Genomic DNA, 14,756 nt, shown 5'->3' with positions numbered 1-14,756 from the left:
AAGAACATTATAATTTAATATTATATTTTTTTAGTAATTAACTAATTATCTATCTAGAAGTAATTTTGACTAATATTATCCAAACAATTTCATTTTATCAAAATCAATTTTAGTATAGAATTGCCAAATATAAATCATGTTGGCACAAAATCACTTCTATCTAAAATCAATTTTACAAAATCACTTTCATTCAAACTCCACCTTAACCAACTCTAATCCAAACACACACTTCGCAAATTAATTTTATTATGGAGCCACAGTTTGTGATGGCGTTATGAAAAGGAGGAGAGCTTTACATGGGTATGGTGTCAGTGTACACAGAAAACGGACCGAACGAGTTGTCCTGGCCAAATCGGACCGTGCGAGAAATGGATTGCACGCGGACCGACGAGTTGTGGAAGAGTTGTCCACGCGTCGCACGCTCATGGCTTCCCAAGACGATGCCCCCTTTAACCCCACAAGTCGCGTTCCAATCCTCACTTTTCCCTTCCTTTCCCACCCAACGAGTTGCATGCCATATTCTTCCTCCCTAAAACCTGAAAGTTTGGTGCTTCTCATCCGTGGGCTCTTTCAAAAAATTTGAAATGTCAAAGAGATCACAAACTAGAAAGATTGATCGTCCGGAACTTCAAATTATAAAATATCTCAACTATTCTGATTATGTAAGTTTATTTGTTAATTTTTTTTATATTTCATAGTTCTGATTATTATTTTTGAAATTTAGTTAAGTTTATTGTTGTTAGAACTTGAACTGAGAATCAGTTTATAATTGTATTGATAGAAATTTAGAAATAAATGTTAAAAAAAGTGTGAATGTAGTTAATTCTTGTTTAAAATGGTTTATAATATTATAGGTTATAAATAAAACAGACGTTTTTAAAAATTTTTGGAGTAATATTAGAAATTATAATTAAGTAGTTATAGTTAATTGTAGAAATTTAGGAATATATGTTTAAATAATAGCTAGAAATATATATGTATGTTTAATTTGCGTTATTCTTGTGGCTGAATTTTTGGTAAATATAGTGGATTATAAATAAAAAAATAATTTTTTAGAATTTTTTGTAATAATAGTAAAAATTATAGTTAATTAGTTAACTATTATAATTAATTTTAAAAATTTAGGAATACATATTTAAATGATATTTAGATAAGTGTGTTTAAGTATAATTAATTATTGTTTACAATTTTGTTAAAATATAATAGATCAGTATTAAAAATTACTTGTTTATAAATTTTTGTAATAATATTATAAATTAGAGTTAAGTCTTATAATTAATTTTAACAATTTAGAATTATATGTTTAAATAATAATCCGGAATATGTGTGCTTAAATGTAATTAAGGAAGTGTTGTGAAGAATTTTTTTCAATATAATAGATTAGTAATAAAAATGACTTGTTTTTAATTTTGTGTAATAATTTTAGTAATAATAATTAATTAGTTAACTGTTATAATTTCGTTCTATAATTTTTTTGGATTAATTTTTTTAGAATAATGTTGACAGAAATATGTTATTTTAGGGAAGGTTTTAGTATTATCAGTAAAATTATATGTTTTAATAAGATATTTTTACATTACGTATGATAGTTGTGTAATCACAATCGTAATTTTGCTATGTGTGTGCAGGATTTACAGATGTTGACATGTGATCACCATGTCCCTCCGGATCGATATAATGAGAGGGCGCAGGAGCATTTACATTTACTTGTTTTTACCATGTCGGCCATATTGGAAGTGTTCAATGCCAGAAAGCACTGGTAAACGCTTTGGTGGAAAGGTGGCACCCGGACACACATACCTTTCACCTCTGCGGCCAGAAGTTTCGAAGGTAGCGAATTTGACAAGGATGGCGCTGGCGACACGAGCGGCAACTGTGCGTGGCGGCTGGACGGGTCGCGGTCCTCCCTTCCTCGCGGATATCTCCCCTCTGCCCGTGGCTCTGCTTGACGGAGACGGACTCAGAGGCAGCGGCGGCGGACATGAAGGCAGGGCTTCTCCTTCCTCGCGTATGCCCTCTACTCTCTGACGATAGCACGACGACCCCACAGCGGCGGCGGCACAGCATGGCGACCCAACAGCGGCGGCGGCGCGACGGCTCCTCTCCCTGCACCGGCGATGATGGCGATTCGAGATGAGGACGACGGAGACAGCAAGACGCAAGGCAGCTTCTCTCTCTCTCCTTCCAGTTGCAGCCTTTTTCTCTCTTTCTCAATGACTCGACGGCGACGGCGGCTCCCAGTCCTGCCAACGCCGCTCCCTTCCTTTCCTCCTCATCCTCTCAGCTCTCCCTTCCTCTCGTGCCCCCCCTTCTTCTTTCTTTCCCTTTCTTTTTTTTCCTTTTCTCTCTGAAGCTTTCTTTCCTTCATTCTTTTCTTTCTTTTTTTTTTTGCTTCTTACTGCTGCTGCGTATATGTTGTTAGAACGGGGAAACAAGGGCGGCTAGGGTTAGTTTAGGGGGCTTAGATAATCTCCAGTAGGGAACTCATCCCAGTCTCTATTTATAACCCACCTGTCATAAAAAGTAACTCCACATCAGCTTTTGTTTCATAAACAGTAAATAGGAACTCAAAGCATCTCTCTCTTCTCTATTAGGAGGAACTAACTTTAGTCTCTGGTCCCACTTAATTAATTTATTAAAATACTTGAAATTAATGTAATTAATTTTTTTCAATAATATAATTTAAATATTTAAATTTAAAAAAATTCACTAATAAAAGATATTAATATTAAATAAATTCATATATAACAATAATACACAATATATCATTCGGGGTTACACTAATTTGTAAAATTATTTAATACAAAAAAATATAATTAAGTTCTATAATTGACGAACGGAAACTTGGAAGAAGATGAAGAAGAATAGTAAAAAGTGTGAGAATAGAAGTGTATCTAACTGGTATATGTAGAGTAACAAAATATTAATTTATTAATAATAAAAGTAACATAATAACGACTAATTTCTAACGACTAATTTTATAACGGCTAGTTTTATAACGACTAATTTAATATAATAATATAAATAATATTTAATATTAATTATGACATAAATAATTATTATAAATTATTAATTAAATAAAAATTAATTATTTAATTTAATAAACAACTTGTCATTGGCAAGTTATTATTGGTCATTCCTAAATTCTCATTCAGAATGACTCATTTTTCGTGAAAAATATGTAAATTTTTTTTCACTTTTCTTTTAACAGTTAAAAATTTTTAATCATTTATTTTAATATAATTATTTAATATAATTAATTAAACTTTATACAATTATTTATTTAAATAATAACTTGCCAAATCGTTACTGCCAGTCCCTATTTAGAGGAACTTTGTTCCATCGGTCCTTGTACAAGAATCCATTCCATTTTGCTCCAACGGTGAGGAATTCATTTGTGTCAGAAAAAGTTAGCAAGGCACTCACTATTGGAGTTGCTCTTAGGGTTAATTTGGTTAAAATTAGGGTTTTATTTGAGAATTTAGAGTTAAGGTAAAATTCATATGAATAATATAATAATTTTATAAATTTAAGAATAATAGAATAATTGAAAACATGTTTTATCCTAACACTAATATTTAAAAAAATACTATTTAATTATTAATTTACAAATTATTCCCAAATAAATAATTCTAATTCGATAACTATAAATAATCTAATTAATTTTCTTTATTCATAAAAATTAAAATATTAATTTCTAAAATCACAATTATTTAAATCAAATCATGTAAATTCTTATTATTTTACGAATTCTAAACTTTATAATTTAAATATGAAAATTATCCAAAAATTATAAAATTAGATAAAATTTTTAATTTAATTATCAAAACTTGATTTAGTTAATTTTAATAAAATAATTTTTTATATTAAAATATTTAACGAATAAATAAATTAAAATTAGTTCACAATAAATTTTTTCGAAAATTTTGAGTCTTACAAAAGAACATTTTTAATCTCTACTTGGGAATAAAAGTTTGCAATCTTGGAGATTATCTATGTTGAGAATTTATTTATTTATTTTTTTTTTTTGTCTCAGATTGTGCAATGTTATTATTGTGTATTGTGCAATGTTAGCTATTGTTAATAATCTCCTAAGGTGCATTAGAAACAAAAAATGATTCAAGAAAAAATCTGATAATGCAGGAAACAAGTGCTGCTAAACTGTCGGAAAGCAAGCTGTGTGAGAACTTGAATAAACTGCAGGTCAAATATTTTGGTTTAACACAAAAAAAATGCAGAACACAAAGAGAAGCATGTTCGTCATTTTTCAATGTTAAAACTACAGAAATACAAGACACAACAAAGTCAATTTCGTCTGCAAATCAAGTGCTCCGAATAGCAGAACAAGATAAACGAAATTCATAAAAGACACTGAATATTGGGAAAACTTAAGTTTGTTCTATAGTGTTGTATATTCTCTTTAAAATTGTAATCCTTCCTTGGCACACATTTTTATTAGTTTTGGGTTGTTATTCAGTGCTCAAGTATTAACAAACAAATATACATGTAAATAAGCCAAGCTTATTAAAAAGAAAAGGAAAGACATGCATATCCCTTACTTTCCTTGCTTGTGGGAAATTTTGTTAGTAGCATTTCACAATAATAATATAGGTCACTAGAATTGATAAGATCCTTTGAAAGTTTGAAGTAATACAGAAGATGGGTCAGGAGAGGAGATCCGAACTCAGAATAGGTGATTCTCATTATCAAGTCAACATCCAAATGCGTCGGATTGTCCAACCATTATTGTTGATGAGAACAGAAAAAAAAAGAGCATTAAGAAACTGTTCATGTAAATGGAGAAAGAGTGGAGAAACTTGATCTAACAATCTTTCGAATAAGGTAAATTATTGCATTGATTCTTGAATCTTCAAACAGGCTAGTAAACATGAAAGAATCAAATTAAAATTTTAAAACAATTAAAGCCTACGTCGAGCAAAAGCTCCTACTGAACTCGTTGCTCGAATTATAAAATCTATAAAGGTTAAATACTCGATTACAGGATCACTGTTTAAGAGTATAATATAACTGCAGCGCTCTTAATTATGAGAAAAATGAAACATTATCACGTATAACACAACAAAACTATTCACAAACAAAAGGGAGCATATTAGGAGAATCGGTTCAGTGATTGCGGAAGCCCCCCACTCTACCGACACTATTCTATTCTTTATGCGAAGAACAAAAAACCATCTTGTGTGGAAATCCTTGGGAGTATATGAAATTTTCAATTCTAAATAGTAAAATTAAAATGTAGTTCAAACTTCAGTTACTTCCATTTCAGTTTTCACTGTGCTAAATTGGCGGCGTTTCACTGTGACAACAAACTAAATTAACTCAGGAGACTGAGAAAATTAATCGGCAAGAGAAAAAGTATAATAGATAAACCAAGTATGTGACTGAAGATACTAGAGAGGTTAACTATAAGTACATAATCATGATACTATTAACCCTAATTAACATCGTTCACTAATCTAAACCTAAAGAGAGAGCATAACAAGAATTAAAAAGCTAATAATAAGCAAGATATTGGAATTGGGTAAGAATCCTATCGAATACTAAATGGAACCCTAATTATCCGAAAACAATTGCTTCTCCCATTTCCATGTTAAACTTCCCGTGTTACCAAGCAAATTCACTCGTCATCATCATCCTCCTACAACAGCAAAGAACAAAAACATAATTAATACCAACAAATCAAACATGTAAAAGCGATAAAATTAAAGTACAAAAAGCAATCAGCATATATATTGATTCCACCTCATCCTCATCCTCATCATTTACTTCAGACTTTGACTTGTCAGATTCATCTTCCTCAGAAGCACCCTTACTCTCCTGAATACATAAAAACCAATAAAAAACAAGGATTATTAATTAGAATTGTGACTTCTAAAAAGTATGTAGTTACCTGTTTTTTGTTGTAGGCTTGCATACTCCTTTCATACTCCTCTTTCTTTTTCTCTGCCTTAGCTTGGTAGGGAGCTTTATCCTAAACCACAAAGTAATAAACAAATTAGGACCATAAAATATAAGAAAACAATTACAAAAATAACAGAAAAAACCAATCACCAATCATAGAATAGCATCGAAAAAAGAAATTCAGAATTTAAGTACTCACAGCATCAGACATTGATTTCCACCTGTCACCACCAGCCTTGCCAACCTAATTGATTTGAAGCAGCAACGTCAAAAACAATTTAAAATTCAAACTAAAAAATAATTTGAAAACTCTTTCAAAAATTTTTAAAACAAGTACTGAACAGAATTCCACGTAAATAAACACTCACAACTGCAACGGATTTGTTGCTTGGGTGCTCCTTCTTGTACTGTTCTCTGAACTCAGACCTGCAAAACAAAAACAAATCGATCTCAGCCACAAACAGTTAAATCTCTAACAAAAGCGAAGTAGCTAAACAATTTGAAAAACATACATGAAAACGAAGAAAGCGCTTGGAGGCCTCTTCGGCTTGTTAGGATCCTTAGCTTTCTTAGCCTGCTTCCTTCCGGTTCCAGCGCCCTTGCGCTTCAACCTAAAACCACACGCGACCGAGAAAATCACAAAAAATTTTCAAAAATCTATGCCGAAACAGCAAACTTCATACCACTTGAAATCAGATCTGAAAACAGAAGTTTCAGTATCGCAAAATCCAATTTCGTAAACCTAGCATATCAAGGAGTGAAAACCAACTGAACAAATCCTTATTCCAAAAAAAAAACTCACCGGTTATCAGCAGCTTTCGCGTCGGCTTTAACCTTCGGCATAGCAAATCGTGAAGACTCGAAATCGAACGAAGAACGAGCTGCGAAATCGCAGACTCAGTCCGAGTCAGAGCCGCAAGGGTTTCCGAGTCACTACTAAACGAAAAAAAAGAACAAATAAATAATAATAATAATAATAATAATAATAATAATAATAATAAACGAAGGCTGTCAAATAATTATAGAGAGCGAAAACGAAAGCAAAAGGGAAAGACTGGAAGGAGAAAACACTAACGTGATTTCGTGAGAGAGTGCGTAGCGTTGTGTTGCGTTGTGAGAAAGAAGGGTTTGGGCGCGAGAATAAGAAGCCTGAGAGGGTAGGGGCAACGAAGAGAAAACGCTAACACAAAATTTTGGAATCGCGGAACATAAAATAAAATTGAAGTTTTGGGTTTACGCGGGATCTCTGAGATCTTCTGCCACGTCATCGATCCCCGTTATGCGAAATCATTGGCTCCCGATCCGCTTGTGCTTCCTCTGTGTGTGTGTTTTGGGCGGACGCCGAATCCATTTGGGAGAAAATAGCACTATTGCGTTGTGCTTTGAATGTTTGTGACGCGTGCTGTTAGGCGAGGGAAATTACCAGTTTGGGGTTTTTGGGGTTTGAGAATTTACCAAGTTGCCACGGGATAATGAGCAACGCGCCCACGCGAAGTTGACGTGTAGATATTCTGCGCCTTCCAAGGTCATGTTCGTAAATTCACCTTACAGATATTTCATAGCCTTTTGTTAGGCTTATTAGAATTTAGAGTTGTAGAGTTAAAAAGGTCAAAGGTCAACGATTGTTGTTGCTGGATTTTTATTGGGCCTATTTTGAAGTTTTTTGAAAAAGATAACGAAACTAGGCCCAAGTGACAGAAAAGTTTAACAAAAAGAAGCATAAACAAAAATTAAAACAAAAACACATAAGAAGAAAGGACCGAAGTGAAAGAGCGGAAGCGTTTTTGTGATTGGAATCGAAGACGAAGATGATGGAAGCGGAAGCAAGTGAAGAACGACGAAGGTCGATAGCAGCACCTTTCATATTCTTCATCATTTTCGCTTTTCATTTCGGATCAAATTGGATCGAACGCCACAAAAAGGTTCTTCTCTCCATTTACGCTAATAATAATGCTTTCGGAGAAATAATTCTCGATTGGAATTTTTTGACGTTTAGCGATGATATATCTCATGCATAGTCCAGCTGAATAAAGTCTCGTGCATGCTCTGTTCTGTTGTAAATTAAATAGGAAGAAGCATAACTTAATATTATTGATATTGTTATGTTTATAATTCTAGAGGTTATATGTCTCTAAGAATATATGAACTTAAATTTATAAGTTGTCAATCATGTGCATTGTTGTTATGAAAATATTGTGCTGATTTGGATTATCTTTTAATGGGAACAACTACAATTGAGCTAAGCTCAATTCTATCTAACATGATTTTGAACTTTTCATGAGACATAGTGGACACTATTTTCGAATGCTTATCAGTTATCATTATTTTCTGTTGGTAAGATATGTTGATTGCAACATTCAATTCCTTTGTTCGTATGCTTTTGCTGCAGAGTCGATCCGAGCAAGAAAAAGAGAACCAGATGCGAGCACAAATAAAACAACTTCTGAGGGAAGCAAGTACACTGTCACAGTAAGTAACTCATGCATTGGCCACTGTCTCCTCTATTGAAAGGAATTGATCATTGATAGAATTGAAATTATATATGTGGTATTTTATATTTGTTGTTTCTTGCATTGAAACATTTTTATTTGGCGCTTTAGGACTCAAGTTTGAGTTGCTCAGCCATTCAGACTTGCTATTATATGATTGAAAGTGGAACTTTATTTATACTTGGTTTCTTTTCTTATGTGCTTGCTTAGTTTATGGCCATTGGAAGTGGAAGGGTAAATCTATCGTTTTGCCAGTATGTTCTCTGTGCCCTATGTCATAGATATTTTGGCTTTAAAAGTGCATGTTATAATAAGAATATTGAAACAAAAATATTGAAGTGGACAAGGGCCAATATGATAGAGAAGTGTCTATATCATTGGCAACTGCCATAGATATTTCATAGCAACATCAGAAATTCATTGATTTAAATCTAATATAAGCTTAATTTCATATGTGTGCTTTTGTGATAGAATGTGTACATGAACCCATTGTTTGTCCTCTCAGGCCAGCCACCTTTGCACAGGCAGCAAAACTCAGAAGACAAGCAGCTGCTAAAGAGAGAGAACTTGCAAAGTGTGAGTTATATCTTGCTGCAATTCATTTTTGATGTTGTATTTTATGCAGATGTAGATTGACACAATGAAGAGCTATAATGTTAAATCTTTGAACTTCTACATTGAAATAAAGAAAATTATAGTTCTAAATATGTTCTTGAATTTTGGAAGCAATAAGTAGTAACTGAAAATGAGAAGGCTGTAATTATTCAAGTTGTTCAATTTAAACAATATGTTGCTGAAAAATTGAAACAGGGTCATCTAAATAAATATACACTTTTTCATATATAAAATAAAAGGTATGATTTTAAACTCATTAAATGTGTGCTCTTTTGTATTAACAGTATTTTTTATAATAGATGCTAAGGAGTTAAAGATAATTTTTATATCCTTTCCATTTTTATATCAACTTCTTTTTTTCTGTTGTTTCATATCCTTTTGCTGGATTTTCTGTGTTTTGGGAGGATTTTCTTTGCACTTCATGATGTATGATGTATGTCGCATAGCACAACAGAAGAAAGGGAACAATAAGAATTTTTTGAGTGATTGTGAAAGGAATGCAGGACAGTATAAAAAAGTGGTAAACAAAACTCTAGTTCCAGAATCCCATTTTCAAATTCTAATATTGAAGTACTTTACAATTCTTAGATAAACCACAGCCTGATTGTCGAGCAATCAAGTTATTGTAAAATCCCTACTAATCCCAACAATTGAAATATCAAACAATTGTCCCCCCCCTGTAAAATACCTAAAAGTGTCCAATTAATGATATATTCTCAGTAATGTTGTAGTCACATAATCAGTTATGCATAAAATGTGTGGAAATTCTTGTGCATGTATATTGTAAAACTGCCGTAGGTGTTTTCTACTTCATAAATCTAGCATTTATCATCATTTTTCATTTCAACATCCTTACATATTATTTTGGTGGATAGTTTCTTGTTCATGTAGATTGAAAGATTATAATTTATTTTAAATTAATCTGCAGGTCAAAATGTACAGAACAAGGATAATGCATTGTACTCAAAAGTTCTGCTCATCGCCCGGGTATTTACAAATACAATATTTGTTTTGTAGTTTGTTTATTTTATTTCTGTATGCTGATAAAGTGCTATCTGGATATGCTGTGTAGGTTTTAACATATTTCGTTTTGCTTATCTGGTTTTGGAGTGTTCCTGTGGCTACCATATCTCAACAACTTGTGCAACCATTTGGTAAATGCAATTACAATTATTGCTTCAAATTTTTTAGGTTATAATACGGCATTATTGCCCTTTTTTTTTGTTTAAAAAAAAGGAATAAGACCTAAAAGGTTTATTAGCTTTTTTCATGTGGAAAAAATCAAATTTGGCTTTCTTATTTTTCTTGGATTTCTAACATTCTTTCCGAAGGATGTCGTAGCTGATAACTTTCCTACCTCATCTTTTATTAATAGCAAAAGTACATAACACTAAGGTTTTGTTTTGTGTTCTGAACTTTTTTCAGGAAGATTATTATCTTGGAGGACTGGTGGGTTTCAAAATGGCAATGTTATTGTAAGTAATTGCGAGTATCTTTCCTTACATGCATATTTCTTCAAATGAAGTGATATTTTAAGGCAATGCAAAGGAGAAAATTGATATCAGCTTTATACTTTGCATTTGCATGGGTTATGGTACTTCAAAATCCAAATAATTTTGGTACACATTTTGCAGTAATTTTTTACTTTTGGGGTATGTTTGATTAAAAGGTTAAAGTGTGGGAGATTTAACTTTACAATTTACCTATTTACATGGCGTATGATACACAATGCAATCACGTTGTCTACACTATGCATTCTACTAGCAGTTGGTTTCTAAATGTAATTGCCAACTTTCTTTTTAAATATCGTTGCAGATTGGGATTATACCTTGGCTAATAGTATCTACCAGGGTTAGCAAAGTTATTTGTAGACTCGTCTATTTTAAATAGATTTTTGCGATCTTCAACTACAATGCTGGAAAATCACAAGCTCCCTTGACTAGTATCATGGATCTGAAAATGAAAAGAATGAAAAGTTAATAGATTTGTACACCATGACTGGGCTCCCTTTTTCTTTTCTTTTTTTCCAACATTGGATGGTCAGTTGTAAGCAAAGTTATCAAACTCTAAGACTAGACTTGTAAATTCTTTAGTTTCCAAATTCGGTTTATGAGTTTATAGGTTGATTTTTATGATTTCCACTAGTTTAGAAACTTTATTTTGATAACCTTGGCTGTAAGTATTCCATTACTTTTGCTTTTGAGCAGAGGCCACTGAGTAAGATCCATTCTGCATTTGCTTGTTATATGATAGCCATTACCTTGCTGGGTTCTTTTTGTTTCTTGTTGTATCTTAGACCTTATCAAGGAATTTTATCATTTGATTCATCTTGAATTGCAAAAGCTTCAGTGGCATTCTGTTCTGTTCACTCCAGCCGGGTTAGCAATCATTTTACGCAGTTACAAGATGTGTTAAGATGCTGTTATCATATAGAACAGTTTAAATATACTTTTTCACCAACAGGTTCAGCAATGTCCTTTTGATGCTTAGAGTTTCTTAGAATTTAGCTAATATCTTCAGTGCAGTGTTTGGCTCATATCCCTATGATAAAGTGTTCTTTTGAAGGACTGACTAGTAGATACTTGACAAGGTGATTGCTATGAGCTTTAAAAGTGTTTGCCTAACTTATTAAAATGGGTTAAAAATTAATATTTAATTTACCACTTGACAATTGACATCATATAATTAGACCAGTTTCAATCTATGTGCATATGATAATCTCTCGGATGTATTTCATATCACTAAACTAAACACTAAATTCAGGTGTGTAACTGAAGTACTAGTTTAACAAGAATATATATATTGTTTATTTTGAATGCTCATTGATTTCTTGGTCAAGAAACTCAAATGTTTTCCTTACATGATAGCTTCTATTACCATTTAATCATATCTGATTCTACGGATATCCACGAAGAAAGAAAATATCAAATAGATATAAGATATGCGAACTTACGAATTTTAGTTTTTTATAAGATATGGGAATACAATATGTATATTTGGAAAGAAAATATCAAATAGATATAAGATATGCGAATATACGAATTTTAGTTTTTTATAAGATATAGGAATATAATATGTATATAAAATATAAGATATGGAGACATTATAATTTATAAAAGTGTTTGTGCTTTTTAAACTAATAGAATAGTAAATATTCTAGTTAAGTTTTTTAAAAGGATAATTCAAGAATTTGGGACAAATATCTTGATGGAATCAGGAAAGGATTCAATCTTGGAGTTGGATAGAATGTTTCTTATTAGAAATAATTAAATAAATTAAATAAGAGTGGTTCACAATTTCAATGGTTCAATTCGCTATGTGAAAGGGTGTTGGAGTAAGAGGTACTTTAAAGCGAAAAAAAAAAATAAAAATAACATATTAAATAGACTAACTACTATTAATTTATAATTGTTTATTTTTTATCATGTGTGAGACTGTAAATTTTATTATTTCAATTTAATAATGATTAGATTTTTACTTATTTATTTTTAAATTTTTTATTTTAAAAAAAATTGATCCAGAGTAAAATATTTAAAAAATAAAAAGATAATGAAATAAAAAGATCCAAGCCAATAAATAATTTTCAAATCAATCACAGAAAATGTTAATAATAAAAAGATAATGCTAACTAACCAATAACTTTCTTAAAATAAAAACAATAATAATATAAGCATAACGAACACGCCAACCCAATAAAAAAAACTCTCCGGGGAAGGGTGCGCAGTGTTCCACCACGAAGAAGCTCGTTAACGTTATTGTAACCCTAACTAGGGTTTCTTTTTTCTTTATCGCGTTCCATTTTCTTTTTTGATTCTTCATTGGATTTGGGGATTTTCGTCCAATCGCAGCACTGGATCCGTATCGTTTTCCTCCGTCAACCGACCCCCCCTTTGCTCGATCGTTCGGCGATCTCGGTAACATGTACGGTCCGAGAGGGTAAGGCTGCCATAACTTTATCACTTTTTGTTTCCGTCTCTATTTGATTCGAATTTCCGTTTATTGTACCATTATGCTGAGCTCAATTTCTTTTTTTTTTCTGCTCGATTTGTTCTCTGTTTTTTTTATTGTTTTGATATTAATCTGGAGTTAGGTTTCTGGTGGCGATGCTTATCTGATTTGAGGTTGTGTTTTTGTGCATCTGAGTTTTGAAAAGGAAAAGATCATTCTTTTAAGTTTTTTGCAGTGATATTCTTATCAATTTTTTTTTTTAAATTAGAGGGAAGAGTGGCTGTGTTAAATGAGAGTAGTTTTATTTACATGTGGGCTAGAATCTGATAGAGGAGTGGATTTTGGCTATGTATATCAATTTTACGTATAGAGCTATGTTTTTTGGATAATCTATATCCCATGTGCTGATTTAAGTTACCTATGTATTTTGTGATTCTTACTGAAAAATTAATAGGGAATAACCGACTCTTTGTTGTTTGTGTTGATTTTATATACATCTTTGATTAGCTTCCTTGGGCTTTGTTAGTTTAAGGGTAGGTATCTCTACTGTTAACTTTGAGTCGCATTCTCTGAAAGATATATGTTTGTGGACCTTTTATTGGTAATACTGTGTTCTATTGGTATAGCTAGTTGATATATAGTTACTGCCTTCTATATTGTTTGGTTTTGGGAGTTTTAATCAATATGATATATTTTATTACATTAGGAATTAGAATTAGGTGTCAGGGAAAGTGTGGGTTGGGTTTGGCTTTATTAACATGTTGAGTGGGGGATTCTTTTTTTTATGGGTATGGAAATTTGAAGGGCAATGTTGGGAAGCGGGGGGGTTTCGGACGGGTACGAGGTTGGCTCAAAGAGACAAAGAATGATGGAATCCAATCCATACTTCGCAGTGAGCAGCGGAACAGGCAGCTTTCAACCCTATGGATACGGTGGTGGCTTCCAGCCCCCTCCTCCATTTCCTGTGGTTCGTCTCAGGGGACTTCCATTCAACTGCACTGACATTGACATCCTGAAGTTCTTTGCTGGACTGACCATTGTGGATGTGTTGCTTGTCAACAAGAGTGGACGATTCTCAGGAGAGGCCTTTGTAGTCTTTGCAGGAGCAATGCAGGTTGAATTTGCTCTACAGAGAGACCGGCAGAACATGGGTCGCAGATATGTGGAAGTCTTCAGGTGCAAGAAGCAAGATTACTACAATGCTGTTGCATCTGAGGTCAATTATGAAGGAATATACGATAATGACTACCATGGAAGCCCTCCTCCATCTCGGACCAAAAGGTTCAGCGATAAAGATCAGATGGAATACACTGAGATATTGAAGATGCGTGGACTTCCATTTTCAGCTACTAAAGCTCAAATTATTGATTTTTTTAAAGATTTCAAGCTGATAGAAGATAGGGTACACATTGCTTGTCGCCCAGATGGAAAAGCTACTGGAGAGGCTTATGTGGAGTTTGTTTCCCCCGACGAGGCCAAGAGAGCAATGTGCAAGGATAAAATGACAATTGGATCAAGGTACGTGGAGTTGTTTCCTTCGACAACAGATGAAGCTAGGCGGGCAGAATCAAGATCAAGGCAGTAACAGATATACACTTCCGCTAGGGACTGTGTATCTTACTTTAGGTCCTGAAACATTGTTATATTTTCTGGTACTATTACTACACTGTTTAGCTTTAGATTATGGTGCTTATGGTATTAGTTCAACTTGCTAGCTATATTTCAATGTCTCTGAATTGCATGCATTAATTTATGATTAATAGATAAGATCCATAACAGTGGTCA

At 32.7% G+C, this 14,756-nt stretch overlaps 3 protein-coding genes across 5 annotated transcripts; 2 read left to right on the top strand and 1 right to left on the bottom strand.

Annotated features, from left to right (window-relative positions):
- Positions 1-5,354: 5,354 nt before the first annotated feature.
- On the bottom strand, positions 5,355-7,161 carry LOC107475916 (HMG1/2-like protein). 2 transcript variants are annotated; one of them, XM_016095606.3, is made up of 8 exons: positions 6,995-7,161; positions 6,722-6,852; positions 6,432-6,530; positions 6,288-6,345; positions 6,119-6,163; positions 5,909-5,989; positions 5,761-5,835; positions 5,355-5,656 (listed from the first exon to the last, which is right to left on the bottom strand). In XM_016095606.3, the coding sequence occupies exons 2-8, from the start codon at positions 6,760-6,762 to the stop codon at positions 5,636-5,638; spliced, it is 420 nt and encodes a 139-aa protein (XP_015951092.1). In that variant the 5' UTR covers positions 6,763-6,852; positions 6,995-7,161; the 3' UTR covers positions 5,355-5,635. The 2 variants fall into 2 exon arrangements, with proteins under 2 accessions (XP_015951092.1, XP_015951085.1); XM_016095599.3 differs by having other exon boundaries at positions 6,722-6,855; positions 6,995-7,142.
- A 507-nt stretch (positions 7,162-7,668) lies between these two features.
- Positions 7,669-11,391, top strand: LOC107475938 (protein GET1). The gene is made up of 7 exons (XM_016095637.3): positions 7,669-7,841; positions 8,309-8,388; positions 8,914-8,984; positions 9,952-10,010; positions 10,096-10,177; positions 10,449-10,498; positions 10,839-11,391. The coding sequence occupies exons 1-7, from the start codon at positions 7,728-7,730 to the stop codon at positions 10,911-10,913; spliced, it is 531 nt and encodes a 176-aa protein (XP_015951123.1). The 5' UTR covers positions 7,669-7,727; the 3' UTR covers positions 10,914-11,391.
- A 1,308-nt stretch (positions 11,392-12,699) lies between these two features.
- On the top strand, positions 12,700-14,756 carry LOC107475941 (uncharacterized). 2 transcript variants are annotated; one of them, XM_016095648.3, is made up of 2 exons: positions 12,700-12,959; positions 13,776-14,756. In XM_016095648.3, exons 1-2 carry the CDS (start codon positions 12,943-12,945, stop codon positions 14,554-14,556), a joined length of 798 nt encoding a protein of 265 aa, XP_015951134.1. In that variant the 5' UTR covers positions 12,700-12,942; the 3' UTR covers positions 14,557-14,756. The 2 variants fall into 2 exon arrangements, with proteins under 2 accessions (XP_015951134.1, XP_015951139.1); XM_016095653.3 differs by having other exon boundaries at positions 12,796-12,959; positions 13,865-14,756.

The sequence above is a fragment of the Arachis duranensis genome, chromosome 1, assembly GCF_000817695.3.
Source record: "Arachis duranensis cultivar V14167 chromosome 1, aradu.V14167.gnm2.J7QH, whole genome shotgun sequence".
In the NCBI taxonomy this organism is placed as follows: domain Eukaryota; kingdom Viridiplantae; phylum Streptophyta; class Magnoliopsida; order Fabales; family Fabaceae; genus Arachis; species Arachis duranensis.
The sequence above is the reverse complement of the archived record's forward strand: the minus strand, read 5'-3'. Positions and strand labels throughout refer to the sequence as shown.

What these genes read in the sequence shown, in the direction of transcription:
- LOC107475938 (XM_016095637.3), top strand. Translation starts at nt 7,728, where the DNA reads ATGATGGAAGCGGAAGCAAGTGAAGAACGACGAAGGTCGATAGCAGCA. An exon ending in AAGTTCTGCTCATCGCCCGG is followed by an intron (nt 10,011 to 10,095) that starts GTATTTACAAAT and finishes TATGCTGTGTAG; the next exon opens with GTTTTAACATATTTCGTTTT. An exon ending in ACAACTTGTGCAACCATTTG is followed by an intron (nt 10,178 to 10,448) that starts GTAAATGCAATT and finishes AACTTTTTTCAG; the next exon opens with GAAGATTATTATCTTGGAGG.
- LOC107475916 (XM_016095606.3), bottom strand. Translation starts at nt 6,762, where the DNA reads ATGCCGAAGGTTAAAGCCGACGCGAAAGCTGCTGATAACCG. An exon ending in GCAACAAATCCGTTGCAGTT is followed by an intron (nt 6,164 to 6,287) that starts GTGAGTGTTTAT and finishes CAAATCAATTAG; the next exon opens with GTTGGCAAGGCTGGTGGTGA. An exon ending in AAGCCTACAACAAAAAACAG is followed by an intron (nt 5,836 to 5,908) that starts GTAACTACATAC and finishes TTATGTATTCAG; the next exon opens with GAGAGTAAGGGTGCTTCTGA.